Source organism: Nelumbo nucifera, chromosome 2, assembly GCF_055504915.1.
Source record: "Nelumbo nucifera cultivar China Antique chromosome 2, China Antique-T2T, whole genome shotgun sequence".
In the NCBI taxonomy this organism is placed as follows: Eukaryota; Viridiplantae; Streptophyta; class Magnoliopsida; order Proteales; family Nelumbonaceae; genus Nelumbo; species Nelumbo nucifera.
The window spans coordinates 29,886,981-29,914,897 of NC_142650.1; the positions used below are offsets into that span (position 1 = coordinate 29,886,981).

At 41.2% G+C, this 27,917-nt stretch overlaps 3 protein-coding genes across 6 annotated transcripts; all 3 read right to left on the minus strand.

Moving 5' to 3' along the window:
• Positions 1-971: 971 nt before the first annotated feature.
• LOC104603391 (sugar transport protein 7-like) lies at positions 972-4,338 on the minus strand. Of its 2 annotated transcripts, XM_088898567.1 has the most exons (5): positions 3,674-4,334; positions 2,971-3,290; positions 1,976-2,602; positions 1,538-1,682; positions 972-1,396 (listed from the first exon to the last, which is right to left on the minus strand). In XM_088898567.1, exons 1-5 carry the CDS (start codon positions 3,816-3,818, stop codon positions 1,188-1,190), a joined length of 1,446 nt encoding a protein of 481 aa, XP_088754693.1. In that variant the 5' UTR covers positions 3,819-4,334; the 3' UTR covers positions 972-1,187. The 2 variants fall into 2 exon arrangements, with proteins under 2 accessions (XP_088754693.1, XP_010265716.1); XM_010267414.3 differs by having other exon boundaries at positions 972-1,682; positions 3,674-4,338.
• Positions 4,339-12,858: 8,520 nt separating this feature from the next.
• Positions 12,859-15,161, minus strand: LOC104603390 (uncharacterized). The gene is made up of 5 exons (XM_010267413.3): positions 14,694-15,161; positions 13,817-14,614; positions 13,636-13,715; positions 13,466-13,537; positions 12,859-13,267 (listed from the first exon to the last, which is right to left on the minus strand). Exons 1-5 carry the CDS (start codon positions 15,021-15,023, stop codon positions 13,078-13,080), a joined length of 1,470 nt encoding a protein of 489 aa, XP_010265715.1. The 5' UTR covers positions 15,024-15,161; the 3' UTR covers positions 12,859-13,077.
• A 7,496-nt stretch (positions 15,162-22,657) lies between these two features.
• On the minus strand, positions 22,658-24,102 carry LOC104603388 (RING/U-box superfamily protein). Of its 3 annotated transcripts, none has more exons than XM_010267412.2 (4): positions 23,925-24,102; positions 23,447-23,750; positions 23,198-23,313; positions 22,658-23,061 (listed from the first exon to the last, which is right to left on the minus strand). In XM_010267412.2, exons 2-4 carry the CDS (start codon positions 23,612-23,614, stop codon positions 22,758-22,760), a joined length of 588 nt encoding a protein of 195 aa, XP_010265714.1. In that variant the 5' UTR covers positions 23,615-23,750; positions 23,925-24,102; the 3' UTR covers positions 22,658-22,757. The 3 variants fall into 3 exon arrangements, with proteins under 3 accessions (XP_010265714.1, XP_010265713.1, XP_010265712.1); XM_010267411.2 differs by having other exon boundaries at positions 23,919-24,102; XM_010267410.2 differs by having other exon boundaries at positions 23,447-24,102.
• Positions 24,103-27,917: the final 3,815 nt, after the last annotated feature.

The window sequence follows — 27,917 nt, forward strand, 5'->3', positions numbered from 1 at the left end:
CTCCAAGAGAAGGGAAGCTCTCAGTAATGAGGGAAGTAACAAGAAATCTGGTTCAACTGATTATTGAATAAGACTGTTATGCTATTTTTTATTTTTTGCTTCTTTCATTTTTATTTTTGATTTTTGATGTATAATTTCTTGTTTCTTTCATTTTTTGATTTTTCCCCCAGTGTAACTAATGGTAGATGGTTTTACTGTTTTAGTATTTTTTGGTTTCTTGCCTAATGATTATTAATACATGGATCAAAGATGGGTGCATGTGTGGCTACATGCCTGCACTTGTGTCCATTTTATACATAGACATGCATGTCTAGGGCATATGCATGCACATTGAAATGTGATCATAACTTCCATGTATCTGTTCTATATTCTTTTAACACTTTACTTCTTAGAGCAATATTATTGTATAAGACTGTTATGCTATTTGTACAATGGTTAGGCTTAATGTGTGGTATGTTCATGTGTTTAGAGAAACTAATTTTACTGTGGATTGACTAGTGAATCAGGTTCATGTTATGAGTCTGTTGGGTTTTAGTTCTGGTAGTTTAGGTTGGTTTTTCAAGTACATCTGTTTGTGTGATCTTTGGGGAGGGCTACCCCTGGGTTGTGTAGCCTTTGTTTTCCTTATTTACCAAAAAATAGGAGGAAAGAACCTTGAAATTATTAAAATAAAATAGTAAAAAATATTAAAAATCTACACTACTTATATCCCCCCGGCCAAAAGTGTAGTCAAAGCAAAATAACCCATAAATAAATAAAGCCATGAAGAAATTATTTTCATGGCTGACAGAGTTGTATTGACCATTTCCACTATTTACTACAATACTCCCCCTCCAAAACTTAGCTGGGCTATGTTAAAGTTTGATTCATATTATGTCTTGAAATATATGTTGTAAGAGCATAACATTCCATTTAATATTTGTAACATTTATCTGAGTTTTCATTAGATGTTAGTAGTAGCATGCCAAATCTTCAAAAAGTTATTCTCCATACCATTAGATCATATGGGCAACATGACTATCAGGTCTTGCATATAAATCCTAAACCAAGTGTACATCAAAGCTAGTTTATGGGCTATTTCAGGTCAACTGAGATGAGATTAGAAATCAATAGATAACCAACTCATATACATTTAATCTGAAAACAGACTTTTCAAATCCTTCCCTTCTTAAAATCTTACTGTGTTTTCAAGAGACAGGTTCTGAAACATTTGCATCTTCTGGTTGTCCCAACTCCATTAATTTGGTTTGTCTGCTACTGTTCTCATCATACTCTTTAGGCAGTATTCTTTTCCAGAACCAATGCTTTCTCCACATGAGTGTCATTTCTTCAATTGGAACTCCTTTGGTTTCCGGTAGAAAGACATAAACATAGATCGTCATGATAATAATCCATCCTGCAAAGAACAGGAAGATTCCAAACTTGAAAGCACAAAGGAGGAAAAGGAAAGACTGGGCAATTACGAAAGTGAAGAAAAGGTTGACAGCCACAGTAATGCTCTGCCCAGCTGATCTGGTTTCTAAAGAGAATATCTCACTTGGAACAGTCCAGCCAAGTCCTCCCCATGACCACCCAAAGGCCATGACAAAAAGGCAGATAACAACCACCACCAATATCGAGATGCCTTTTGAGAGTTCTGCGCTGCTGTCAAATTTAAGGCCCAAGATTATGGCAACTATTACCTGTATGAAATGCAAAGCTAGTGAGTAACAAAATGCCTATTTTAATCAAAACTGAGCAATCAAAATACTTTTAACTTCTAGCTTGATATGAGAAAATAAACTATGTAGTTTTTACTGTACATATGGCGTCACCTTCTATCCTTTCTGAATATGTTTTAGCCAAAAAATAGAAATTATTTATTGCAGAAACAGAGTAATGACCCAGGAGTCATTCATAGCTGTGAGTAAAGGAAGCAAGTTGTAGTACTAGGTTATAATCAAAATGGGAAACTGAGGGTTTATTGAATTGCTACCTGACATAAAATCATTTGTATTCCACCACTGATTAGTAGAATTCTCCGGCCCCATCTATCAACAGTTGCAATAGAAATAAAAGTTGATAAAACAAGAACTGCTCCAGTCAAGACAGAGGAGTATAGAGAAGCATCCCCACCAAACCCCATGCTCTGGAACAGTACTGGTGCATAAAAGAGAATTGAGTTTATTCCTGTCAATATTTGAAAAGTTGGCATAAAGATTGCCATCACCAATTGCGGTCTATTCCTCGTCTCAAGGATGTTTCTAAATGGATGTTTGATTGCATTTGCAAATTCACTTGCATCGATCATGTCTTGCAACTCTGCATTAACATTATGGGTACCTCTGATCTTCTCCAGAACTTGTCTTCCCTTGTCTTTAAATCCACGTTCGATTAGGCTATTTGGTGTCTCTGGAAGAAGAATTCCTCCTACTGTCATTAATAGTGCTGGTACTGCAGCTAGGCCCAGGGATAGCCTCCATCCCCATGGTTTGATCTTCTCTGTTCCATAATTGACCATGTTTGCAGTAAAGATTCCAAGAGTTGTTGCCAACTGAAACATCATGTTAAGCCCTCCTCGGATATGCACTGGAGCCATTTCTGATAAATACAGTGGGACTGCCTTAAAACACCATGCAATAGGCAAATCAGATATCATGGAACATTTAAAGGAAAGTGGGACAATAAGGGACGTAAGATGCCAGTACTAATTTTCTAACTATTGATCTCGAGCTTGGATAATTTCATTTTCTAATCATATAAGAAATCCAATGTAGATATTCTTGACAATGCAGGAAATTAAATTATGTATAGTTCTATACAAAACAATGGCAAACATACAAGGGGCTTGGTAGAATTTTCTATACTAGAAGTTCAGAAATCAGAAAACAACAATTTTGATACAAATTCAGTGAACTCTTAGTCTTTTCAGTAGAATTTGTCTGATTCTCCAAACTTGCAGGGAATATATTTGAGAAAAAACAATAATACCTGATTTCCGAATCCAATCCCAACCCCAAGCATGATCCGACCCAATATCAGCATTGCCAGGTTCTCTGCAGAAGCATTAAGAGTGGCTCCAACAAGGAAGCTAAGTCCACCATAGATTATACTTATTCTGCGTCCATACTTCCTGGTGACAGGAGAAGCTCCAAGAGATGCAACCAGACCAGCAAGATAAAGAGAAGAGGTAAATGCGGCAAGACCTTGGTTGTTATACTTGCAGTAATTGTTCTCGTGAATGTGTCTTTTTTTGTGATAGACAGCTGGGAAGAATTTTTGTAGGAATGGATCCATAGATGTAACCCCTCCTGTTAATTATCCAATTAACAACATAAGTAGGCGCCTCTTTTGAATTTTTTTTTTCTTTGGAAAAAAGGTATTTAATCAAAGATACAGCAAAACAAGAGCTTAATTATGAGATTTTGTGTTCATTTCTGTTACCCAGAAAAATCAATTACTGATTCATCACAACTTCACATTCCCATATATACTTCGATTAGTAAATTATGACTGGAATGTTCTGTTTCCTTCTTTTTGTTCTTCTGATTAGTTCCAAGGTCTCACCTTTTTGTGGTTGATCTTTTTGGTTTTGGCTATTGATTGATATGCTCTCAAGATCATGATCATCAGAAAAGAGAACTAATTATTTGGAAAAGTAATTGAAACCCAGAAAGAGAAAAGATGGGGAAACCTGAAATTCCGATGTCATAACCGAAGATTGATCCCCCAATGGCAGCAATTATGCAGGTAACGACCACAAACGAGGTGACCTTCCCCTGGTACTGCTGTGCCCTCTCCTTGGCCACACCTACCGGAGCAAACGACCCACCGGCCATCTTCTCGGCTGTGTGTGTGAGTAAGCTCAGAAACTCATAAAACTGAAAGAGATTAGAGTCTCCTCTTGACTTAGCAACCTCAAGTGAGCTGTCGTTGATAATATAGAATTTAAGCCACCGATCCACATCCAAGTCCAAGTCCTGAATTCCTGATAAAGGATAAAGAATTGTAAAAGAAAGAAATCAACTGGGAATAGGAAACCAATTCCACAAGCCTGCATGCACGTGGAATCGTGTGTGGTAGCAGTAGCACTTATCTGAAACTGAAATTGTAGTTTCCAGAATCCAAACTCCTACTCCATTCCATCACCAAAAACAACTCTTTCACTGAAAACCAAAGCAATTATTAATTCAGCAGCTCAATCAATTCAGTTGTTTATCACACGGCTCCACGGCATCGGCCTTTGACTTTACATGGAATCGTGTGTGGGCTTCCATCTCAAAGCATCTCAGTAGCAGAGAAAGAAGGATGGACACTGCTGGTACCTGAGCTACACGACATTACACATCGCGTTCAGCTAATCCGAATTAGGTGGAAGTTGGGACCGTAACTTTTGATGGGTTTATTGGTTTAGCCTAGCTCATTTCCTGCAATTCCAATCATACAACAACACATCAGCATCGTCCATATGAGTTGGGTTATTCTTTTTTTTTATTTTGAAATTTATAGGTGATCACAGTTTGGAAAGAGTGCAAATACAAATATCTTCACTGTAAAACTTTGATTTTGTATTTGTGTTGTGTATATTTGTATTTGGGCTTTTCCCAAACTGCCCAGTCGTGAGAAACAATTTTGGGTGGAGAACAGGGTTATCTTCTTCATGTTTTGATGGAGAAATAGACAACCTGTCATCACCGGCACCGTCCCTTGGTTTCCACCGGAAGATCTGTTCATGGGCCAGGCTTGGGCTCAAATTTTGCAAAAATTTGAATGGAACAGATTCAAAGCCTAACCATGGAACAGTATAAAGTTGGGGCCGAAGGCTTGGGCTCAATTCCTGCCACCACCACTCTGACTGGTACACCCCCTGTTCTTCACCAGTAGCATTAGGTAACAAAAGAAAGGAGAGAAAAAAAAAGGTCCAATCACCGAGGTCTCAGCTAGAGGTGTAAATTGGGCCGGCCCGCAGGCCATGCTGCCCTCCCTTTGGGATAACTTGGGGGTCAGCTCGGCATGGTCCATGGCCCAAGCCCGTGCGGGCTTGTGTCATACCGTATCACGGGCTTGGGCTACAGGGGCATGGGCCAAATCGGGCCAAATTGGTTTTTTACCTGTTTTTGTTTTTTGCTTTTTTTTGACATTTTTGCTTTTTTTTTTATTTCTTTGCTAAGTACAAGTGTAAAACTAAAATATTTAACTTTCATTTGAGCTTTGGGAATTATTTGAAAAGGTAAGAAATGAGAAATCTAACAAATAAATGAAAAAAAAATACTTAACCAAATAAGAATGGAATAACAAATTAGAAGAAAAGTAGGAATTTTATTTCATTTAAATTTGAATGATACAAATTACAAAGCATACAATGGTTAGATACTTGGATGGATAAATGAAATATGAAAATTGGAAAGTAGAATAAATTAATAAAATATAAAAAGTACAATATAGTTACAAATTAAAAATACAAAATTACATGTTAAAAACTAGCAAATAAATTAAATAAAATTAAACAAAATTTACAATAATTTGAAAAAATGTTATACAACTATTGAGTGAGTATACAAAAAATATTGACTTCATCGTTTTCTAATTTTTCTCCTATTGTTCATGACTTTTATCATCTGTTTCAGGTGAAATATTGGGTGTAGTGTCATGTCTTCCTTTGTCTTGTAATCATTTGTCTTCACCATCCAATCAATCTTTAAAGCATATGCACATCTTTATACTTTCATCATTCATACAACTTCTCTTGTCGTCCAACACCCTAGTACCTGCACTAAAACAAGTCCGATGGAACTGTAAACACCAGGGGGTTAGTAGATCACGTGCCATGGCGGTAAGAACTAGATAACTTTTTGAATGTTCACTCCACCAGTATGTGGCTATTCAAGCCTATTAAAACTTAAAATTCTTTTATTTAAAACCCAATTTTCATCAATAAAATGACTGGTAAGACAAATATAACTTATGTTAAATTTAGAAGTCCAAACATCAGAAGTAACTGCAACTTTAAAAATAAGACTAGATAACGTATAAATTAAATTTTGTTTATATAAATAAAAAATTTTTAAAGCATATGATCTAATAGTATTCCTACAAACTTTTTTAAATTGTGGATTTATAGAATTACATAACCATTTTTCAAGTTTAGTATCTTCAGCTAACAAAAATGGTTGTTCAACATGTACAATGTATTTTGCTAATTCTTGCCTCATTTTTTTTTCAAATGTACCAAGCCCCCACCCAATTTGAGTTTGTGTTGTTTCTCTCCCTTCTTCTTCTTCTTCTTCTTCTTCTTCTTCTTCTTTCTCATGGGTGAGCAAATGTCTTTTCAAATGGCCAATGCCACCCTTGCTACAATAGCTAAAGTCTTTCCTGCATATTTTCGTAAATAACTCTTTTTCCCTTCCCCTCAACCTCCTCTACTTTAAATATTTTCCAAATCGGGCTAATCAACTTAGAGGCCCTCTTTTTCTTTCTCCTAGTATCAATACTAGGGGTGGATGTTCCATCAATATCAATAGCATCCATACCGGTGCTAACATTATCATGATGCAATTGAATATTGTCGACGTTGAACATGTTGGGGTATTTGTTTCGGAAGGACCCGACCATTTTTTTAAATTCTAAAAAAATAAAAAATTAATTTAATTGGACTTACCTAGATTGCCGGTTCAGAATCCAACTTGATTTCAACAGTTGAAGCCTTTCAACTCCAAGAGTCCAAGCCTCCCAATTTGCTAACTTGAGATACTTGAGCTGGTTGAGCAAACCTTTTTCTTGTTGAAATCTCAACAAAATTGAGAATTGGAGAATCAATCAATCAGAGTTCAGAGAATGTATGAGAGATGAAACTTGAGATAGTATGAGAACTAGAGAAGAAATTAAGAGAATTGTTGAATTGGTGTGATGAAAATGGTGGAGGATAGAGCAATTTATAGGAATTAAAAATAATTCAATTGCCCAAATACCTTAAAAACTAGTCATTTTTTTGTTGTTGGTAGGGGTATTTTGGTCATTGTAAAATTATTTATCACTTTACCCTAAATTCCCCTAAGCTAGCTGTTATATATTTGTTGGGGGGCATTTTTGTCATTTTTATCCCCCATAACCAAAATACATAAATACCCCCATATAGCTGTTTATAGTTGTTGAGGAGTATTTCTATAATAAAACCCCAAAAAGCTGAAACTAACCATTGGGGGGGGGGGGGGGTCGCCAACAACTAGTTCTCAGGTTGGCCGAGTGTGGCCTGGTCATACCATGCTAGCCCGTGATGGGCCATGCCGCGTGCCGTACTACAGGCTGGATCATGTCGACCTGTGGGCCGCGGGCAACATGGCAGCACAATTATGTCGTGCCATACTGGCCCGTGGACTTCAAACCCTAGGTCCAACATGACCCAAACCATCATGTCGAGCTTGGCATGGCCTGTGTGTCATCGTGTCGTGTCGGGATGGTCCAAAGTCGGGCCGGGCCATGGGCGGCACGACCCGATTTACACCTAGTCTTAGCATTCCACACCCATTCCTCCTATTCAATCACTAGGTCTTATTCACCATTGCTTCTTTTTTCTGTTAAATTTCACAACCCTACAACACATGGTCGGTGGATTAGAGAGTAGACAAATGTAAAAAAAAAAAAGAAAAGAACCATCTTAATTTACATTTTAAAAATAAAAAAGAAAAAGTAGTAACTCTAAAAGGAACAAATAATTCAACATTGATTTCACTCAAAACTAACACAAAAAGTTCTTTTGGCAATGAATGAAACATTTAATTTTGATGATGTGCGATGTGGTGCTCCTTGTTGGCAAATAGCTTAGATGTTGTATTGAGTAGGTTGCCTAGTCAAGCTACAAGAGAGAGAGATTAGAGTGTCTGGGTTGCTTTACATGAGGTGGGCACTCTGATGCTTAAGTCGGCAAGCTGGGAAAATGATTACAAAAATGCAAGAGAACTAGAGTGCTTGAGAGATAAATTGTATGTACCTTCTGAGGTTGGAGGTGAGGCCCTTATATAGGCGGGTTGCTGTGAACCTTACGAAATGCATTCGGGATCTCCGGCTCATCTAGTTTGGAGGTGGTTTCACGCCTAGAGATGGACTCTATGCAAGTAGATAATGTTTATCCAATCTCGTCCAAAATGGGTGGGGTGATAGCCAGTTCTTCCAACGTGGCATCGTAATCTTGGGGAATTTGGTGGTGATTGACCACTTAAGGGGGAGGTTGCTCGGCACGTGAGACAGATCATTAACTGGGGCCAGGGAAGTTTGGTGGAAGCAGGTCGCCTCTCACACCGACCTGAGGTCTTGTCTAGCTGTTCGCATGTCGACCTACCGAGGCGGTGCCGAGGTCACTGATGCAGTTGTCTAGCTGTTCGCATGTCTAGCTGTTTGCTTACGTGGTGCCGAGGTATCACCCAGCTATTCTACGGTGCCACGTGTCATGATGTCATTGGAGGACCAAATTATCACTCATCAATTGCCCCCACTCCCAAGTCTGGGGTGGTCAGTCTTTAGAAGGAATAGTTTTAACCTAAGATGATTTGGTTTGTTCTCCATCCTCATTTGTGGTTCGACCAATGGTTCGGGATCGAGTCAGTTCGGTCAATCTGGCCTAGGCACAAGGTAGCGTACTGGGGACGTGCAGATGCCACACAACCATTAGGTTGTCGGATGTCAAAAATGCGCTAAACAGATTTGGACTCGGAATACGAACCACCGCACCCTTGCGATCCGTTGGATCCAACTGATCTCGACTGTCCATAGTTCAGTTCATCTGTCTATAAATAGGACACTCGGGGCCCATTTTCTTGTCCCTATTTTTGGAGTTCCTGGTGAGATCGCAGAGCTCGGCATTACCGAAATGATCAGTATTATCGGGGAGGTTGGTCTATTCATTTTAGGTTAGTCATTTTCCTTAGCTCTGTTTCATTTACAATGTCTGGTAGAAAGTCTGAGGAAGGGACATTGACTCAAGACTAGCATGGTTCTCATAAAAGGGCCTCGTCTTCACATTGGGCTAAAGCACCGGACTAGTTTGATCCCTCCGAGCTCTCTGCAGACAACGTCTATGAGCTCACAACTTGGTATAAGATTCCAAATCAGTTCAAATACTCTCTCCTAGGGGTGAGCAAAAAAAAAAAAAAAAAAACAGAACCGATTGAAAAAATCGACCGAAACCGAACCAAAAAATCGATTAACCGAATCGGTTGGGTCGGTGTTTTAAAAAAACCAAAGGTACTGGTTTGGTTTCGGTTAACCAATATAGGGAACCGGAGGTTAACTTAACCGACCAGTATACATATATTTTGATATATTTTACATATATATGTATATTATATATTTTATATATATTATAAAATAAAAATTTGCATTATATATAAATATATGTTTATTATATATGATATATCATTTATTATTTAAAAACTCATGAACCAAACCAATGATCAATCGGTTAACCGATTGGCATTAGTTCGGTTTTGGTTACGGTTTTCCAAAAACAGATAGTACCAACGGTTACCCCTACTCTCTTCCTCTTGAGGGGTACTCGTAGGAGCACAGAGATGATGAGATTGTTGTCTTTGAGGTTGCCTTGAAAGCGGATCTTCGGTTCCCCCCTTCATCCGCTTCTTCTTGAGGTATTGAACTATTACAACATTAGCTTAAATCAACTTCATCCCAACACTATTAGGACCCTAGTTAGCACCATCTCGTTCTGTCACCATGTTGGCTTCCCCTTAGATGTTAAGACTTTTGCCAACCTTTGCCAAACTATGCCATATACATCCCAACACTATTAGCACTCCCGGGATGTATAGTTATTACCTGTCCTACCAACCTTGGTGTAACTTGCTAAATGGCTTACCCTCCAAGGTATCGGCCAAAAGAGGAAGTATTTCTTCCTTGACCAAAGTAGCGGATGGCCATTCCTAACAATTTAGAGAGAGGGAGTAAGGGACTCCATGGAGGAAACTCTAAGTGAGCAAATGCATGCAAGAGTTTATGTCCTAGTGGATCGGAAATCTATGCTAAGTGAGTACTTGGCCGAGAAGAAGCTGATCTAGGCCGAACTGAGTCCTCTAGGTTGGTCATCACCTTAGGCTTGGGCATTTTCTTTTCTTTGTTTACTTTTTTTTTATAGTTTGGCTCACCCTTGAATTTCTTGTGTAGGAGACATGTCGGGCATGCCAACTTCCGGGCTATTCCAAGCCATGAAGAGAAAGAAGAGGAAGGTGGATCACTAAGAGGAACCTTAGGTTGCTACTCCAGAGACCTCCATATGAACTGTTGAGATCGTACCGGTAGTTGACCTAGTCTAGGGTGACCAGCTAGAAAGGACCTCGCTAGAGCCCAAGAGCACTCATACATCCAAAGAGCCCCTTTTACCACCCGAGACTGGGGCATCCGGTGGCACGAATTCTGAAACCAATCTCGAGGAGAGGCGCACCATCATGGACTTTTGGACCACCCTAGTGAAGAGCAAGGAAACCGTCTTTCCTGAAGAGGTCGCGAGGCTTCACGAGTCACATCCCAGTGAGCTCGGGGGAAAACTTATGCGTTGCCTCATGGTGGTATGTTCTCAACCTTTCCGTTGTATTCATTCCGACTTCCATTCTGGACTTATTTCCCTTTATATCTTTTATAGGCAAACACTTTGGTGCATTCTTTGCTGAGGCAGGCTGAGGGTAGTTTGGCTAGGGCCTAGGCTACTAAGGAGGAAGCAGGGGAGTATAGGCCCCGAATTGAACTGGTTGTCCGTCTCATCAGCGACCTGAAGGACGAGCTCATGGTTGAGCGGGGTCGTAATGCAGACTTGACGAGGGAGGTTGAGAAGTTAACTGAGGAGCTTGGGCGCAAGGACCAAAAGTTACAAGGGAAGGAGGCCAACCTCACTGAGCAACAATCCAAGTTTCTTGATAACGTCCATTCTGTCGAGGTCCGTGCAATTGAAGAATTCAAGACTTTGCCCGACTTCTTGAAGGAAAGGGAGGAGTTCGGGTTCGACACCTGTCGTTAGGGATTCAAGCTGTGTCGGATGCTAGTGGCCTTGGTGTGCCCGAAGTTTGACCTCAACAAGTTAAATTCGTTGGCATGCACCGATGAGATGATGGGTTAGGTCAATCAAGAGTCTGACTCTGAGGAGGACAAGGACAAGATCGATGTGGTCAGAGGTAGTGAAGACAGTAGAATTAATGCTAGTGTGGAAGGTATGGGGGTAGATGAGCCTTGAAATGTCTGACTTTTTGCCTCTTTTTTTGGACCCCCAATGTATATATGTTGTATGCCAAGCCTCCGATCACGACTTCCTTAATATTTTTTTTGAGTACTCTGAGCTCGGCTTTTCTTGGAGCCCCAGAATGTCTGACCTTTTGCCTCTTTTATTTTCTTTTTCAGAAGCAACCACACTATTTACGTCAAAATATTTGGGGCACCATTTGTTGTCCTATGAATTAAATTTAAGAAGTTGTTTTGATGACTAATTTTGCTTCCTATGAATTAATTTTAAGAAGGAAAGAGAGAGGACCAAGAGATTGAGAGAAAGAGAAGACTGTTAGGAATAACCCCTATATTTTCCTTGTGCAAATAAGAGATATCTTAACCAATAAATAGCAGATATGTAATAATGAATCAAACAATCAAAACACAAAACAAGCAACAGTGGTAGACACCAAGACTTACATGGAAAACCCTGCAATGTGAAGGTAAAAACCATGGTACCGAAATCCAAATCATCCACTATCAATAATAGTAATGGAATACACTGTTTTTCTATCTAGTTACAACTAAACGATGAACATTAAGAAGGCTCTTGGATTCCCACAACAAAAAGCATCAGTAGAATAGATAGCAAATAAGAAATCTCTCACCAAAGATGGAAGTACAACAATGGAAGCAAGAAGAGATGTTGAAAATGGATTTATCTTCTTCGTTTCAACCCTTGTACATCTCTTTTTTTCCAAACCTTTCTTCTCAAAACCCATTTTCCTGTTTTTTGATGTTTGCTAAAGAGTTATTAGAGTGGAGATTGAATTCTCCCAATTTGTTGGACACCAAAAGACGTATTATCTTGCAAGACAAACTAAAGAATACAAAAAGACCCTTTTCTTGATTTCCCCTTTTTTTCCTTTTCAACTTTTTCTTCATTTTGTTTTTATTCAATTTGTGGGTCCCACCTCATGAGGAAGACAATCCAATAAAGACCACCAATAGAGGGAGACCAGATTAAGTTATTATTCATGGGAGATGTTCCCAATGCAACGGTGGATGTGCATGTGAAGCGCCCAAGTGTGAGGAGCAGATCCCGTCCTGTCCAGAATTTAATGGCAGCGGAAGCTGATGCACCAGCATGAGATCAGACTTGTTGGAGAAGGCGGTATGTACAGTACAGACATGGTTGGATCAAGTGTTCATGGGTTTCACCGTATCTGTGTGGCGATGAACTCGGGGAGTTGCACCCTTACATTGTTCGCGATCCTTTTTTCAAGTTCTTTTCTCTCTCCCCACTGCCTGGTTTTGACGTTGGGATCAATCATATTGTTCTGCTTGAAATTGAAGTCTTAACAGCTGAGGTGGAGGGCTTTGTGAGCTCGGTCTGTTAATGGCTGAAGGCCTGAAAAATGAAGTTGGGTTGGTTTTATTCTTGAATTATTTTATTCATTTAAAAACAAAACAACAAGTCATTCATTCCCAGCCCCAAGTAACGTCAGAGTTTATCTTCATGGAATGAGCTAAAATAAAATCAGTAATATCACCTAGAACTCTAGCAAAGAATTCCAGAGCGTGCCTTTGTTATAAAAAACGGGAAATCCTTTAAAACTCTTTTTGCTATGATGAGACAAAAATGGCAGGTTGTCACAGAGAGAGAAAATCCAAAACTTTCATTATTTTATCTGAAGAAAATATTATTTATTTATTTAGCAAAGGAGGAGGTTGAGCCTCATACAGAACTAGTGAGGCTATCATGACCCCCAACTCTGGACTTGCGTAATTAAATAAAAGAATCAGAAATGGTGAGCAAAGAGATTTGTTGAGAAGCCAGTTCTCATTGTTGTCTTCAGAATTCCCCCAACTCTGCACTCGCATAATTACATAAAAGAATCAGAGATGGTGAGCAGCAAAGAAATTTGGATGAGAGTTCTCGTTGTTGTCTTCAAAGGTCACCCATCCCACCGAGTCTCCATGCCTCTCTTTGGCAGCATTTCTCTTGCTTTCTATCTCACCCACATGATCATTGAATTCTTTCCTCACCACGTCTAGAACAACGTCGCCATGTCTATCACACCATGACCTACAAAGAACAAATTTATACAGAGAATAAGTATCTGAAAAATCAGAATCTGTAAAATTCAAGATGAAAACAAATCTTATCTATCTCATCTGGAATGGGTTATCATCTTATGGATCAGAATTTGATGAAAGCTTCAAATTAAGGATCATTTTTACTTACTGTACAAACAGGAAATGAAGTTAAAAATAGATAGCTTACTTGGGGAAGAACTTCTTCAGTTCAGCTTTATCGGCCGGCAGCCGCGTTGAAATTGCTTCAACTTGGTTATTCCTGTAAAATCCATGGCATCAGAAGAGTATGTAATGAAAGACAAGCATTCTAGATCAGTATAGAAGAAAAGACATTCAAATAGTAGCTTCGATACTTACGAGAATTGAAGGTTCGGATTTTTGGTGTTGAGTTCAGTTTGGATTCGCGACAATTCCTTCTTTATGTTCTCTCCCAGAGCCTTCATAGAATTTTGGACCAAGACACCACAATTAGTTGCACTGGAGTATATGATTTAAATAAATAAAGAGATGACATTAACTGATTTATGCGATTCTGTACCTTGTCAATGCAGAAATCTGGTGCAGAACCATCTGAGTGGATCTTCTTCATCGATTTGGTGGTTGGCCCCACCCCGATTGGGCTATGAATAAGTTCGCAAGGGATCGAAGAAGCATGATGGTCGTCGGATCTTTCTCCAAGAGGCAGAGGAGTTGTTTCGTCCTCTGGATTACTTCTCTTCCACTTTTTCAACCCATTAAATCCCCATTGCTTCTTTTCCATTTTTGATGCTGCCTCGTTTCGATCTTGGACCCAATCGCCGGCGTTTTCATCTCTCTGTTCTCTCTGAAACAGAGCACGGAATGGTTTCTTTTTCACTGTGCTTCCTCCTTCCTTCTCAGCCATAATTGATACTGGTGGTGAGCTTTCTGACATTAGAATGGGCCGGCTCTCGCTTTCCATCTCTTTAGAAGGAAAATCCCAAAATGGGTTTTCTTCGAAATCCCTAAAATCTTGCTCCAAGGATTCTGCAATGGGATTTATTTCCCCCTTCATTCCCTCATTTTTTTCTAGTTTATGAGACGAGCCAAAATCAATCATGACGGCAGCTCCTTTGATAGGTTTCATTGGGGTCCTATTCTTGGGCTTGGTTTTCGATTGCAGTCTGTCTTTATCCATCAAGAATTCCTCATCCTTACGTTGGATAACAGACCACTCCTCTACTGGGTTCTCGGAGGAACCAGCAACAATTACATCTCTAGCATCGATCACAGCTCCTTGAACAGCCATTCGCTGTAACAGAGGTCTCTTCGAAGAGTGATACTCGTCCATGGAAATGCATTTAGCGTAAAACAGCTCCTGAACAAGGAAAACAGAAAAAAAAAACAATTAAAAATCTAGCAAATTATCAGATACCCATTTTCATATATGGTCTTACCTGCAAGAAAAGCAACTTGTCCCTGATGATTGTTGGTTGTTCTAGATCGGCTGGAGAAGCGATAAGAGTTTCAAGGAGGTGAATTCGAAAAGCAGAGACCTCACTTTCCGGAACAATTCCTTCCTTGTGGAGACCAATGAGGTTTAGAATCCGGTGAAATGATTCCTGCTGCCATTTGAGATTTTCCGACTGTTGCTTGGCGAGCTTCTGATCGGCAGTAAGACCAGTCAAGCGCTTCTTCTTGAAGGAAAAGGGGAGGATGTTCTTGCAGAGAGTAGTAATCGTGTCGTGGAGCGAAGAATAGTAAGTTGGGGTGTACGAGTAGTACATTTTCGTTCCGATCCTAGATTCCTCTTCGTCAATTGATGAGGCGATTAGAGAATACGAAAGAAAAAATATATTTTGTGTTGCAGTTGCAGAGCTGCTCTTTGTTTTTTTAGAAACGCCCACCCTTTGTTTTAGGAAAGGAGGTCACTCGACTCAGATTTTTTTGAATAAGGACCGGCAACGGTAACTTGAAATAGCCGTTGTAGGCTTTCCCGTTGAGCAGCTCTCCTTTCCGCGTAGACGCTCCCAGCTTTGTGCCCAATTATAGCCATGTGCGGGTGCGCGGTGCGCCCAATCATTGGAAAAAGGTGCAGCAGATCCCGAGAAATTGGGTCAAAAAATCAAGTCAAAGTTTACGATACACTTGACTGCATCTGCTCCTCACACAGGGCGTCTCACACCGATTTCACACGTACATCTCTCGTATTTATATGGTGAGATATACATGTAAGGACGGAGTGAGGCGCCATAACTGATGAGCAGATCCCAATCCCCTACAGGTTACGGGTTATCTGCTGTTTTAAAGGAATTGGGCCCCACTGTGAAATGTGCGCATCCTATGTATTTTATGAGTCCTGATCTGCTTCTCATGCCTTACAGCGACCTCCTGTACTTGTATTTATTATTTATGGGATATGTTCCCAATACAGGTAGGATGTGACTGTGAGATTGGTGTGAAGCATATTTTGTGAGAAGAAAATATCGTATTTTACTATTAGCGTGGAACCTTATAAATTATAACTGATTTTACAGCCCACTGAACAGCCACCGTATTCAACTAACCCTTAGTCGTTGTAGAATTTATGCGTGACAGATAAAATGAATGTGGGGGTAAAAAAGTAATTAAAAATTAATATCAGTATTTAAAAGAAAGGATAAAATACAAATACATCTTAGTAAAATAACGGAGTAGGTAAATTTAGGGAGTATTCTATAGTATGGATGAAAAATTGATGGATATATTTATAATCTTCTATAAATCAATCTATAAGAAAACTATTTATAATCTTCTACGTTGACCCTGTACCTATGGTGGCAACAATGTCTTGAGGACAAGTTGTATGACCGAAAAACTCAATTAAAAAAAGACACGATAAATAAATTCAGAAAAAAACCAAGGGAAGGCCTCTCCATGAAGAGGCTAAAGTCATAAACTCTTTCAGATATATAGTAAATGATATTGTTATTCACTTTGGAAACTCCATAAATATATTTAATTATAATTCAATTCAACAGTTAGACTCGGTAGTAGGGGTGAACAAAAAAATCGAAAAATCGAATCGATAAAAAAAACCGAAGGTACCGGTTCAGTTTTGGTTAACCAATATAAAAAACCGACGGTTAACCGAATCGACCAATACACATATATTTTTATATATTTAATATATTATAAATTAATAGATATGCATAATATATACAAATAAATGTTTATAATATTTATTATTTAAAATATAATTTATATATATATATATTTATATTTTTATAATATATATTGTAAAAATTAAAAAACTGAAAAACCAATAAACCAAACCAACGATTAACCAAACCAGTCAACCGATTAATCAATTGGCTTTAATTCGATTTCAATTAACGATTTTCTAAAAACCAGTAATAACGATTCGATTACAAAAAAAAACCCACGGACCGACAGAAACTTCATTTTCTCTGACCCCTTTCAAATATATAGTGAATGAACCAAGATGTACGTTGATCTTTTCTATAAATTGGATTTTAGTGAATGAACCAAGATGTACGTTGATCTTTTCTATAAATTGGATTTCTTTTAGTTTAAAGGAATTTAGAACTATAAGATGGTTTTATTGCAATGAAGTCGTAGATTGATAACGTACGGTAATTGAGTCGTGAGAATTGAACTATAAGATGGTTTGATTCAGCAGTTTGTTGAGAGCGAATTGCAATTTGTGCGAGATTACCTTTATAATGGAATGTAATCTTCCTTTCTCTGACATTAAGAGCTACATCTTCTAGATTTGCTACGTGCTGGTACACAAGCTCAACCCTTCCTTGGATAAGTTTGTTCTTGACGTGTGCTCGAAGTCTTTATAAAGTGCACTAAAGCTCCATTGATTCTTCATCTTGAGGACTCAGACGATTATGAGGGAATCAGTGGAATTCAAGAGAAATGCTAGATAATAGCAACTCTAATGGATGACCGGCCCCATTGGTCCGCCCTTCTAAAATAGCCCTGCAAACCCTGAAAGCAAGAACCAGGTTCTCCCCCAATTCAGCGATCCTTTTCCTTCTTACCTTCTTCATCCATAAGCAACTCTTTACAGGAATAGAGTAACCTTTCTTAGGACAATTACCTAAGAAGGTTTTTTTTTTAATAATTTAATCTATATCTATAATAGAAAGAGTTTGTAGGAGAGAGAAGGGTTTTTCACCACAAAGCTCACATGATGTCCTCTCATTTCTCGCACATATGGTTATCTATTTTTAAATGAATTATGTTGCTGCCAAAGTTGGGGCTGAGGGCAATACGGGAATTTTGTTGGTGTCCGAGGCTGATGGGTCCGGCCTATAAGTAGGAGAAGAGTACACGTTAGAGGCCCTAGGTGTTATCCTAGGGGCGGAGACTCTGATGATCAAGTTATCCAAATTTCAAAGAGGGTCGGACCAGGCATGAGATGAGGGCTTAGAACTTCGTCCTTAATAGCTAAGGAGAGATCTCTTGGCATTCTGAATGCAAGAGAGCCAATGTGTCCTTACCTTGAGATGAGCACCCCCTTTTATAGTTGAGCTTGCCTTAGAATGGTTGGAGGCAGTTAGATATGTGCGGCCAGGATTTCATCTGGTCGATGCCATGTGGCACGATCCAAGGCCTTCTAAATACACCTACATCACTTGCCCCCACTCTTGAGACCATAGTGGCCAAGGTCGTATGGTGTGCTGAGGGGAAACCTCACCTCGGCCGAAGAGAGTACTATGTAGATGTGTGGAGGCATTGGAAGGTGTGTTGGACGAAGACCTCGGCTTCGGCCAAAGAGAGTAGCATGTAGTTGCATGAAGGCGTCAACCTCGATTGTTGAGAACTCTTCTTGGCGATTGTGTGGCGACTGCTCCCTTGTTTGCTTCTCGCCTCATCGGTGGATCATGATGGATTGAGAACACAGGTCCGTGGTCAGCACAGGTGTGAGGCATCCACATTCCTTCGGTGTCGTTTCGTTTCCTCGAGGCTGAGGACACATGCAACGCATCGGTTCGGGCTGTCAGGTTGGCGATTCCGTGGCCATTATATCAAAGTGATCTGAGTCGTACATTTTCCTTTAAATAGGGACGTTGGCTGAGTGAGTCCTCACCATTCGCTCAATCCTTGAATTTTCGCTTGTGATCCCAGAGACCTCGGCTACCAACTAGTCGATTCCTTAAGCCTTCTTTCCTCACTTAGACATTAGGTAAAGGACTCATTTCTTCAAACCATGTCGTACTCGGACTCTAGACCTAAGTGCTACGAACTCCCTGACATGAGTGACACTAGCAGTTCCTCTTCCTCCTCATCTAGTAGTGGGAGTGACAACAAAGAATCCGATAGCTCCCCTCAGGCACTTGGCATACAGGTACTGAGGGTGAGGACTGCCCCTGGGGGAGCCGAGCACAACTGACGAGGTAGGGATTGTCCTAATGAAAGTAGTGGCTCCACGAGGCCTAGGGTCAATGCTACGTGGAATTCCCCAACACTTCCTAAAGTGGTGGAACCGGAGGAAGCTAAAGAACCTACTCTTGAGGAGCGGATCGAGGCCGAAGGCCAAGGCGTGATGCTGATGCATTTCCCTTGCTCCAACTTTGATAGTGAGCTCGGTAAAGAGCAAGTGAGGGCTCTTTTCAAGATGTACCATATACCCGGGGGCTATAGAGTTAGAGTCCCTTGTGGCGGTGACCGGTCGTGGTGGCCTGCCAAGGGGGAGGTGTGTGTGCATGAGCACTACCTCCACTACGGCCTCCGTTTCCCTTTGCCTCCTCTTGTTCCTGAAATCCTCAATTATTACAATATCTCCCTCAATCAACTCGCTCTGAGCGCAGTTAGGACCATAGTGGTTGTGTTGGTGATGGCTTGCCTCTTAGGTATGTTGTGACCCTAAAAGTCTTTCGTTGTTTGTTCGCCTTGAGGAAGTATCACGATGGGAATGGTTTATGGTACTTCCAGGGCCGACGGGGTAGAGTAGTGGACAACCTGTCGTTCATCCACAAATAGGAGAAGAAATATTTCTTCGTTCGTTGTCTAGAGGGATGATCCTTTAGGTCCAACTGGGGGACGCCGGACTCGCTGGCTGAGAGGATCAGGCTGTACAATAATGAGGAGTCGGCGTGATGACTCAGATACAGTTGACTGGGATGATTCACACCGGGCCCTTAATAACGGATGAAGCCTTGGTGTGGGCTGGCCTCAGCCTTGCCCCTCGGTACGGGCACTCCCGTTGTTGGCAAGTTATGAAATCTTCTTTGTCATCTTTGTCCTTCTTCTAACATAATCTTTATCTATTGTAGAAATGGATGGTGGCATGAAGGACAGGCTCATACAGACGGCTATGGTGAAACCAAGAAGGGCCCGACCGGGGGCCTTTGAAGAGGCCTATCAATAAGGAGTTGCCTCAGGTGAAGGCACTAGCTAAGGCTAAGAAGAGGGACGCCACACTCAAATGACCCACAGAACCCCTCAAGTTTAGAGGGTGAACAGGTTGGTAATGAGGGACCACCTAGTGGAAGGTGCTGCTAGAGGCTCTTTGCAGTTGGGGCCTCATCCAATCCTCGCGACAACATCCCACTGGCCACACGCAGCGGCAGGCTCTTCTGCCCTAGTTGGAACGTGAAGGAGGGTGACTCCCTCAGCAACCCCAGCGTCAGCCGAGCTTTGGTCATAGGTATGCTCCCTACGAAGGATCAATACTCCTAGACTCAGGTCTCCGTCTAGGGCATTCGGGACACCCTAGTGGATAGACTGTCTAAGGTAAGGCTTTATCTTCCTATGTGGAGTCCACCCTTCTCTCCTTCACATATGTCTACTCATAGAGAACTTATTATACATGCATGTCTGATCATAGAAACCCTCTTATATCTTAATTTTCTCTAGCTATTAAAATCCATCATTAACTCTTCTCTAATAAAACCATTCTTAAATCTTCCTCTCCCTCTTCAATAGTCAATGCTTGTAATATCTTCCCTTTCCCATTAAATCTCTTATTTCTTCTTAAATATCTTTGAACTCCTTTTGACCCTTTCTAATAAAAAATGGGTATAAATTGTATAGATTGGATGGGGTTAAGTGCCAACCCAAACCTAACCAAATTTCTATTCAACCCCGTGCATTTGCATGGGTTAACTTGCTAGTTTAAAAACAGATGGATGAGAAATGAGAGGAGATCCATGTGAACATTGAGGTGTGACTCTTGGCCCCTCTCTCTCTCTCTCTTACTTGCCTTGCCTCATGCCCAGATAAGCATTCCAATATTTTAAGGTCTGTTTGGTTCTATTCCAGACTTCTATTCCTGCAAACCAAACGGAGCCTTAATATATTTATTTTCCTCTCAAGTCTCACCACCTCTTCATGCTCACACTCTCTTAAATATGCAAACGCACACTAGCTTTTTATAAGCAAAAATAAAAAAAGGCCGACTTTTCTTATTGTTTGAGCTTATACAAAAGGTACACTAGCCTATATATCTTATGCCACTAGCCCAATTGCTGAAATCCAGGGCCAACCAAAAGATCACGTAGACTGCCCTACTAGACCAGCCAGAACATATTAAGCTGTAGTTATAGCAGTGATGTATGAATCGATCATTTCACACCTAATATAATTGGACAGGTTGGTGAATGGACAAGAACCATGGACAGATTTGTTTCAATGCTTAAATAGAAATGAAGAAATTAAATGGATCTATCATCCATTCACCGGGAGAATTCAATAGTATAATAAGCTGTTCAAGATGCCAGGTTGAATGGTCGCTCAACTTAAAATAAATAAAATTTTCTTCCACAAGAGAAAAGTGCAAATTGAAACTTGAAAAGACTGAATAAGATAAAAGAGAATGCCTCAAGTGCCCCATTGATGTGCCCCTTAAGTTTGAGTATACACAGCTTAACTGAAACAATTGGGATTAAAAATAATCAAGTGCAGATGAAGTAAAACAAAACCTAAAGCAAAGTAATTGAAGTAAAACCCTAAGCTCAAGTAAGCTAGAATTTGCACTCCCATGCATTCTTTACCAGTGCTAATGAAATCGCACTGCAAATAGATGGAGCTGAGAAACAAATGCAACCAAATGCGGCTGCAAAACAGCAATTTTCAGGGAGTCATTTACTTACAGTCTTTTTTCATGCAACCAAAAGAAGCCCATATATCATTAATAAAATCCACCAACAAGTACATGTTTAGGATCTTAATCAGACCGGATTGTGGTTTACCTGGATCATGATCCATCTTAGATCCATGGGCTTAACCTGAATAGTAAATTATTGAACCTGATATGAGCTAAGCCATGACAGGTTATATATATTGAAAATGGATGAAATAATTCTGTAGAATAAGAAAAGAAATCATGGAGATAAGATCAAAAACTTTGTGATGGGCAACCCCCAATAATTCAGGTTTCAGGGATTCCATCGCATCTCTATCTATGTGAGGGCGTGGATAATGATGCAATAGCTGAATCTGAACCCACCAAGAGGAGACTTTCGGTAACAAAACAAACAGCTGAACTGAATAGCTTATATTTGGTTTGCCTCTTAATCAAAAAGTTATTGTCAGAGTGGTTGTTTAATCCTTAATGGCTGAAACTGAAGTTGATGAGTTGATTACTATACAATTATATTATTTACTTCATCCACTAAAAGATTAACAAGAAGATTTTTTCCACTTCCATCGACTTTAGGTGGTGATGTGAGGACACAAGAAGACAAAGGTCTATAATGGTAGTTACGAGCTCACATTATTCCAATTTTCATTTCTTTTGTTTCAACTGAAAGGTGCAAAATTCTTGGCTTGACCAAGGGTTGAATAACTGATTGAACCAGGCTCTACTGAACCACCCCTTTCTAGGCCCTTTCCAGTGACTCCCATTTCAAAGCATCAGTATCCATATTTAAATCAATACCAGAGCCATGCCTGCAGTAAAGGGGCTCTTTCTGGAGGAAATCCCTTATAATTAAGTTAAACCCAATTGAAATTTCAACCAATGAAGTATATCACTTGTGATGTAAAAACCAGTAAGATCCAGTAAAATCGCAGTTATACCAATACCAGTAGCGTTGCATTATATATATTCCCATTCCAAAATATCTTGTATAGTTGTATTATATTTGCTTACATTCAATAATTCAAAAGGGGCCTTTCCTACACAAGAAGAACGTAGAAGATAGTGATCTTTAGAGCTGTTAGGAGCACTCATTCCGATTCTTTCTTCTCTCTGTCATTTTGGCTGCTAAGTTACAGAGCCAGTCCTCAGGATCTCTCTCTCTCTCCACCCAGATGATAGTCTGTTCATGAGGACAACCAAGTATACAATGAAGAAGGATTAAAAGGAATACAAACAAGAGGAGATAGATTTAGTTCCGTACTAAGTCTTAAATGCTGCCTAACAGATGGTATTTAGATCAAACACTTCTAATTAATCGTGTGATTAGTTAATTTCGCAATAATTAACCAGTATCATGCATGTAAAACTTGACATTTGATGATAACCATGGTGAATATCTTCATAGAAAATCATGGTATATATACTAAGATAAGATTCCCATTCTGCAACATGGGCAATGAGCATTATTCTCCAGCCATGGCACCAAGCATCTGGAATGGAACCTATGGCCGCAGGGAAGCTGCACCAAGGCTTCGCCGGACTTGAACTGTTCTAAGCACACTGTGCACTCATCCTGTTTTGAGTACTTCCAACCCATCTTGGCCCAACTAAACTTCTTCGAGCTGCTCCTCTTCGATCCAAACAGTAATGTTTGCAAATCTCCAAATATGACAGACCGTAAACTGCGACCATTATCCTCACACTTGAAGCTTTCTCCGCTGTTGTGTCTGCATTCAACAGAGAAAAGGAAACCACGGTTGTGGAGGCTGTCACTGTTATATCATGCTAAGCAACCAAACCAAGCCACCGATTGTACAAGTTAGCATGCATGGACCGATGGACTTCAGTACTTTTCTACTGTACCTTTTTGTTTCTGGTTTTCTCTGAGACCTCAGCCTCTCATCCAATCTCTCCTTGGCTTCTCTGGCCACTCCGTCAAGCTTCTCATCTAAAAGGTTCTGGTTCGATTTGGTTATTTGCTAGCGTTGTGTTTAATTCATCTCTGTTAGCACCTTGTGAAATCATCTGAAATTTCTAGCCAACTACCAAAGAAGAAAGGAAAATAAAAGGAAAAATCTGTGAAGTGATAGTTGGGTTCTTCTGAGTCAATACCTTAGAAGAGATTGAAACGAGATGGGTTTCATGGCTGCTTGTGTACAGACAGAAAGATGGGCGCCTTGTTCGAGTGTTCCCGGCTATGCCCTGTGACTCCGCCCAGCTTCCTCCTTGATGGAATCGCCTCCTCCGAGCACACTCAACACCAGGAAGCATTCCAGCCATTGGCACAGACAACCCAGACAGAAATTTACACAAAGCTAAGATAAAAGGAAACGAACATCACTATATGTTTATATGGATGAGCAAGAAAGCAATCAAGATGAAATGATCCTTGCATGCCTCTCTCCTTCCAGAATCTCTGAAACAAGTGAGAAAGGAAGATATGATTCAGCAATCAACTAATGATACCGATTTGAAAATATACACACACACAAAAAAAAAAAAAGAAGAAGATCGTCTCCTCCTAACAACTATCTGATCAACACACTGAACCCAGAATAATAGTGAAATAAATTAAGAAAACAACAAGAACCCATTTGAGATCCTGGCCGACAACAGCGGGACCATGCCATTAAAGCTAGGAAAGGCAGCTCCTCAATCATTTTCACTTTACTGTTTCCCCTTTTTCTTCTCCATCCCCTTTCCCTCCTCAAATCGAATGTAGTCTTTCCACGGTTTCTTAGACTAGTTTATGTGAGAAAGAAAAAAACTGGGGGTGGGGATAGAATGGGACTTGAGTGAAACTTCTCTCCACCTTTCTCCATCCACCGGTTCTGTAGCCACTAACCACGTATAAGGTACAAGATGAGCCACGTGACTGACCTGATCCTCGTCTTCTTCTTCACAAGTTAGTCCTGTAGTGTTTTAATTTTAGGTTCGTCCATGAGAAATGATCCACTAATTGTTAATTAGGTAAAGTGTTGTTGTTTGTGACGTTGTACCAGTGACCATATGGAATGATTTTTGTCAATCGATTAATTAATACGAGTGTCTCGTAACAAAGGGAAAATGCAAGTGATTGTAGACTTGTTGGTCGGTCCAAGGTACTAGAACATGACCTAAGAAATGAGATGGTCAAGTTTCCTCAATCTTAATCGTCACTGGTGGGAAAATTAGGGACATGAGATGTGACCAGAGAACTTTTGCAGAATAGGGCCGTAAGTACCCAGTACTATGTTCAGAGAATCAGCATTCAAATGTACCAATTCACCAGAAACCCAACATTCAAATGTACCAAATGTTCAGACAGCCCTGCAACCCAACTAGAGTTCGAAGTTTAAATCATTTTTCCTGGTTCTGGTTAGAAGCTAGAAGGTGATCTTTATCTAACCCAGTCAGGTCCACGTGAGTTATTTCCTGTTGCTATCACTACCGGTCATGGCAGCAACCAGGAGTAGTGGAAATGAATTGAAATTTTTACGAGTTATTTAAGTTCGATTCATGAAAAACGAACTCAAGCCCAATAAATGAAATTTGGTTTCATGAGGCTTGCGAGCCTAATCAAGTCTAACGCTCACATACTTGAGCTTGAGCCGAGTCGAGTTTTAACATACTAGTTTTTGAGTTGATTTAATTCAAGTTCAAGTCTCTAACTTGAATCGAACTCGAGATTAACATTGTTTGGCAAGTTGACCTCAAATAATCAGATATTTGGCTTGGCCCGACTCAAATCCACCCCTAACAACAGCAACACATTCTTGCATATAGGAGAGTCTCAAAAATCAGGAAGCTATAGTGTACATAACCTACCTTCAGTCCCCAAAAAATCAAAAGGCTTAACGGCATGTTTGTATTGCCTTTCTATTCATGTTGGCACCATTTAGGCGATTGAACTCTACCGATCATAATCTGGCCAGTTTGATTGAGTTGGATCTTCTACCAAAAAAAAATGCACGTTCCAAAACCCTTCTTATATGAAACTGGAATCCACCATAAAACCAGAACCTGCTATATATGACATGTGTGTGGTGTTAAGATCAAGTTGGAAGGATGTTGGTGGAACATATTCTTTTGGGAGGAGATCCGGGATCAGTTTGGTTGAACTGATCAGGTATAAACATTTTATACTACTTCACCACACGTTAGGTGTTTAACCATTTTTTTCATTTTCATTATATAAATCAATACAAACACAACATCCATGCGAGGATTGTTAGCTAATCCTCGTATGTGGGTCGGTTTGCTTTTCTTATATATTCACACATGCATCCTGATGAGGGCAGATTTGGCCCTTTAGTGAAATTGCGACACGTGGCACCTCGTGACAACTAGGCAAACACCCAGGCAAACAACTTACCAAGTTGGTGTCCCACCCGGGCACCGGTCTGGCTGGCCTGAAGTGACCTGCACGCGGCCTGGCGCGGCCCGCGCGGCCTGGCGCAGCCTGCGCACGGCCTGCGCGACCAGGCCGAATCAGCCTGACACATGATCTGACTTGGCAACCTATAAGACGCCCACCGAGAACCATTAACAGCATACCCCGTGAGCTCGGTAGCTCACTAAGGAGCTCGGTAGCTCACCAAGGAGCTCGGTAGCTCACCAAAGAGCTCGCCAAGGAGCTCGCCACCAAGGAGCCAGGCAGCTCGGCATAGCTCCCCCGGGCTTCTCGCCACTTGTAGGGTAGCTCGGTACAGAAGAGTAGTTTGGCGTATCGCAGGAAGATCTCCTGCCTGACAACCTGGCCCAGACACCGACCTGCCGATTGACACAGGCGCCAACCTGGCAACCTGGCTTGGACACAGGCGCCGACCTGGCAACCTGGCCCGGACACCGACCCGCCGACTGACACAGGCGCCGACCTGACAACCTGGCCCAGACACCGATCCGCCGACTGACACAGACGGCGACCTGACAACCTGGCCCAGGCGCCGACCTGGCTGCCTGACAACCTCGAGGAGTTCATCACCGTACCCCGGTTCTGACGGGATATGACGAGTCTTACAGTTTGAAGGCTTTTCACCACTTAACCCACGAGGACACCACTATATAAGGACTCCGACCCCCAAAGCCAAAGAGGAGGAAAAATGATGGTAACCCCTGCTCTCTAGCTCTCTCATTTCTCTCCAAGCTCTTTGTAATCAGAATGCTAACTTAGGCATCAGAGATGGTAACCCCCAAAGCCAACGAGGTACTTAGCCAAAAAATTTATACATCACAAAAAATGGTGCGTGACCAGAAATGGTTATATCAATTGGCGCCGTTTGTGGGAACACGCTACAAAAAGCTAAGTTCTCATCCTACAAAAGCTAAGTTCTCATCTTACCAAAGCTAAGTCCTCACTTTTTAGAAATTGAAGCTATCGCTTTATACTTTACATTTTTTATGAACTCAAAGACTATGCAGGGAGCTAACAGACTAAGTAGCTCTACCAACCTTACTTTCAATTCAGATAATGCCTCATCAGTCCTCTCCGCAAGGTCCCCCCTACAAAGATGAGCTCTTCGTGGCTTCCGCGGGAGTTGACGGCCAACAGACTATATAGGCGCCCTTACCAGTCGAGCCTTCCAAGGCTCCCGTGTGAGCTGGCGACCTAAAGTTAGTAGTGCTGCCCCCAAAGGTCGAGCTCCTAGTAGCTTCTTGTAGGAGTGGGTGACCGGCATTACGAAGCTAGTGCAGCACAATCATAGCTCGACACCTCACAGGCAAAGCCTATGGGCCACATTACTGCTTAAGACCCGGTCGCCTCTCCGGCATGGGCAAAGTCAAAAAAGAGAGTAGACTACGAGTCACTCCCAAAGCCTACGGGCCACATTACTACTTAAGACCCAGTCGCCTCTCTGGCACGGGCAAAGTCAAAAAAAGAGTAGACTACGAGTCACTCCCAAAGCCTGCGGGCCACATTACTGCTTAAGACCCGGTCGTCCTCTCCGATACGGGCAAAGTCAAAAAAAGAGTAGACTATGAGTCACTCCCAAAGCCTACGGGCCACATTATTGCTCAAGACCCGGTCGCCTCTCCGACACGGGCAAAGTCGAAAAAGAGTAGACTACGAGTCACTCCCAAAGCCTACGGGCCACATTATTACTCAAGACCCGGTCGCCTCTCCGGCACAGGCAAAGTCAAAAAAGAGTAGACTATGAGTCACTCCCAAAGCCTACGGGCCACACTATTGCTAAATATCCAGTCGCTTCCTCAGCAAGAGCAAAATCAGCAAAAGTGAACTATAAGTTGCCCTAGAGCCTAAGGGCTACACTACTGAATTGGCGGAGACCCCCTCGCCTTAGTGGCAGCTCGCCACATACAGGCAGCTCTCGAAGCCTAAGGAATTGGATCAACACCTACTAGCTCGTCAACTTACGAGCCAAAAGAAATCTACTCCCTTCGTTGAGTTACTCTCAGCTCGGGAGTGGGGGGCAATTGATGAGGGCAGATTTGGCCCTCCAGTGAAATTGCGACACATGGCACCTCGTGACAACTAGGCAAACACCCAGGCAAACAACTTACCAAGTTGGTGTCCCACCCGGGCACCGGTCTGGCTGGCCTAGCGCGACCTGCACACGGCCTACGGGCGGCCCGCGCGGCCTGC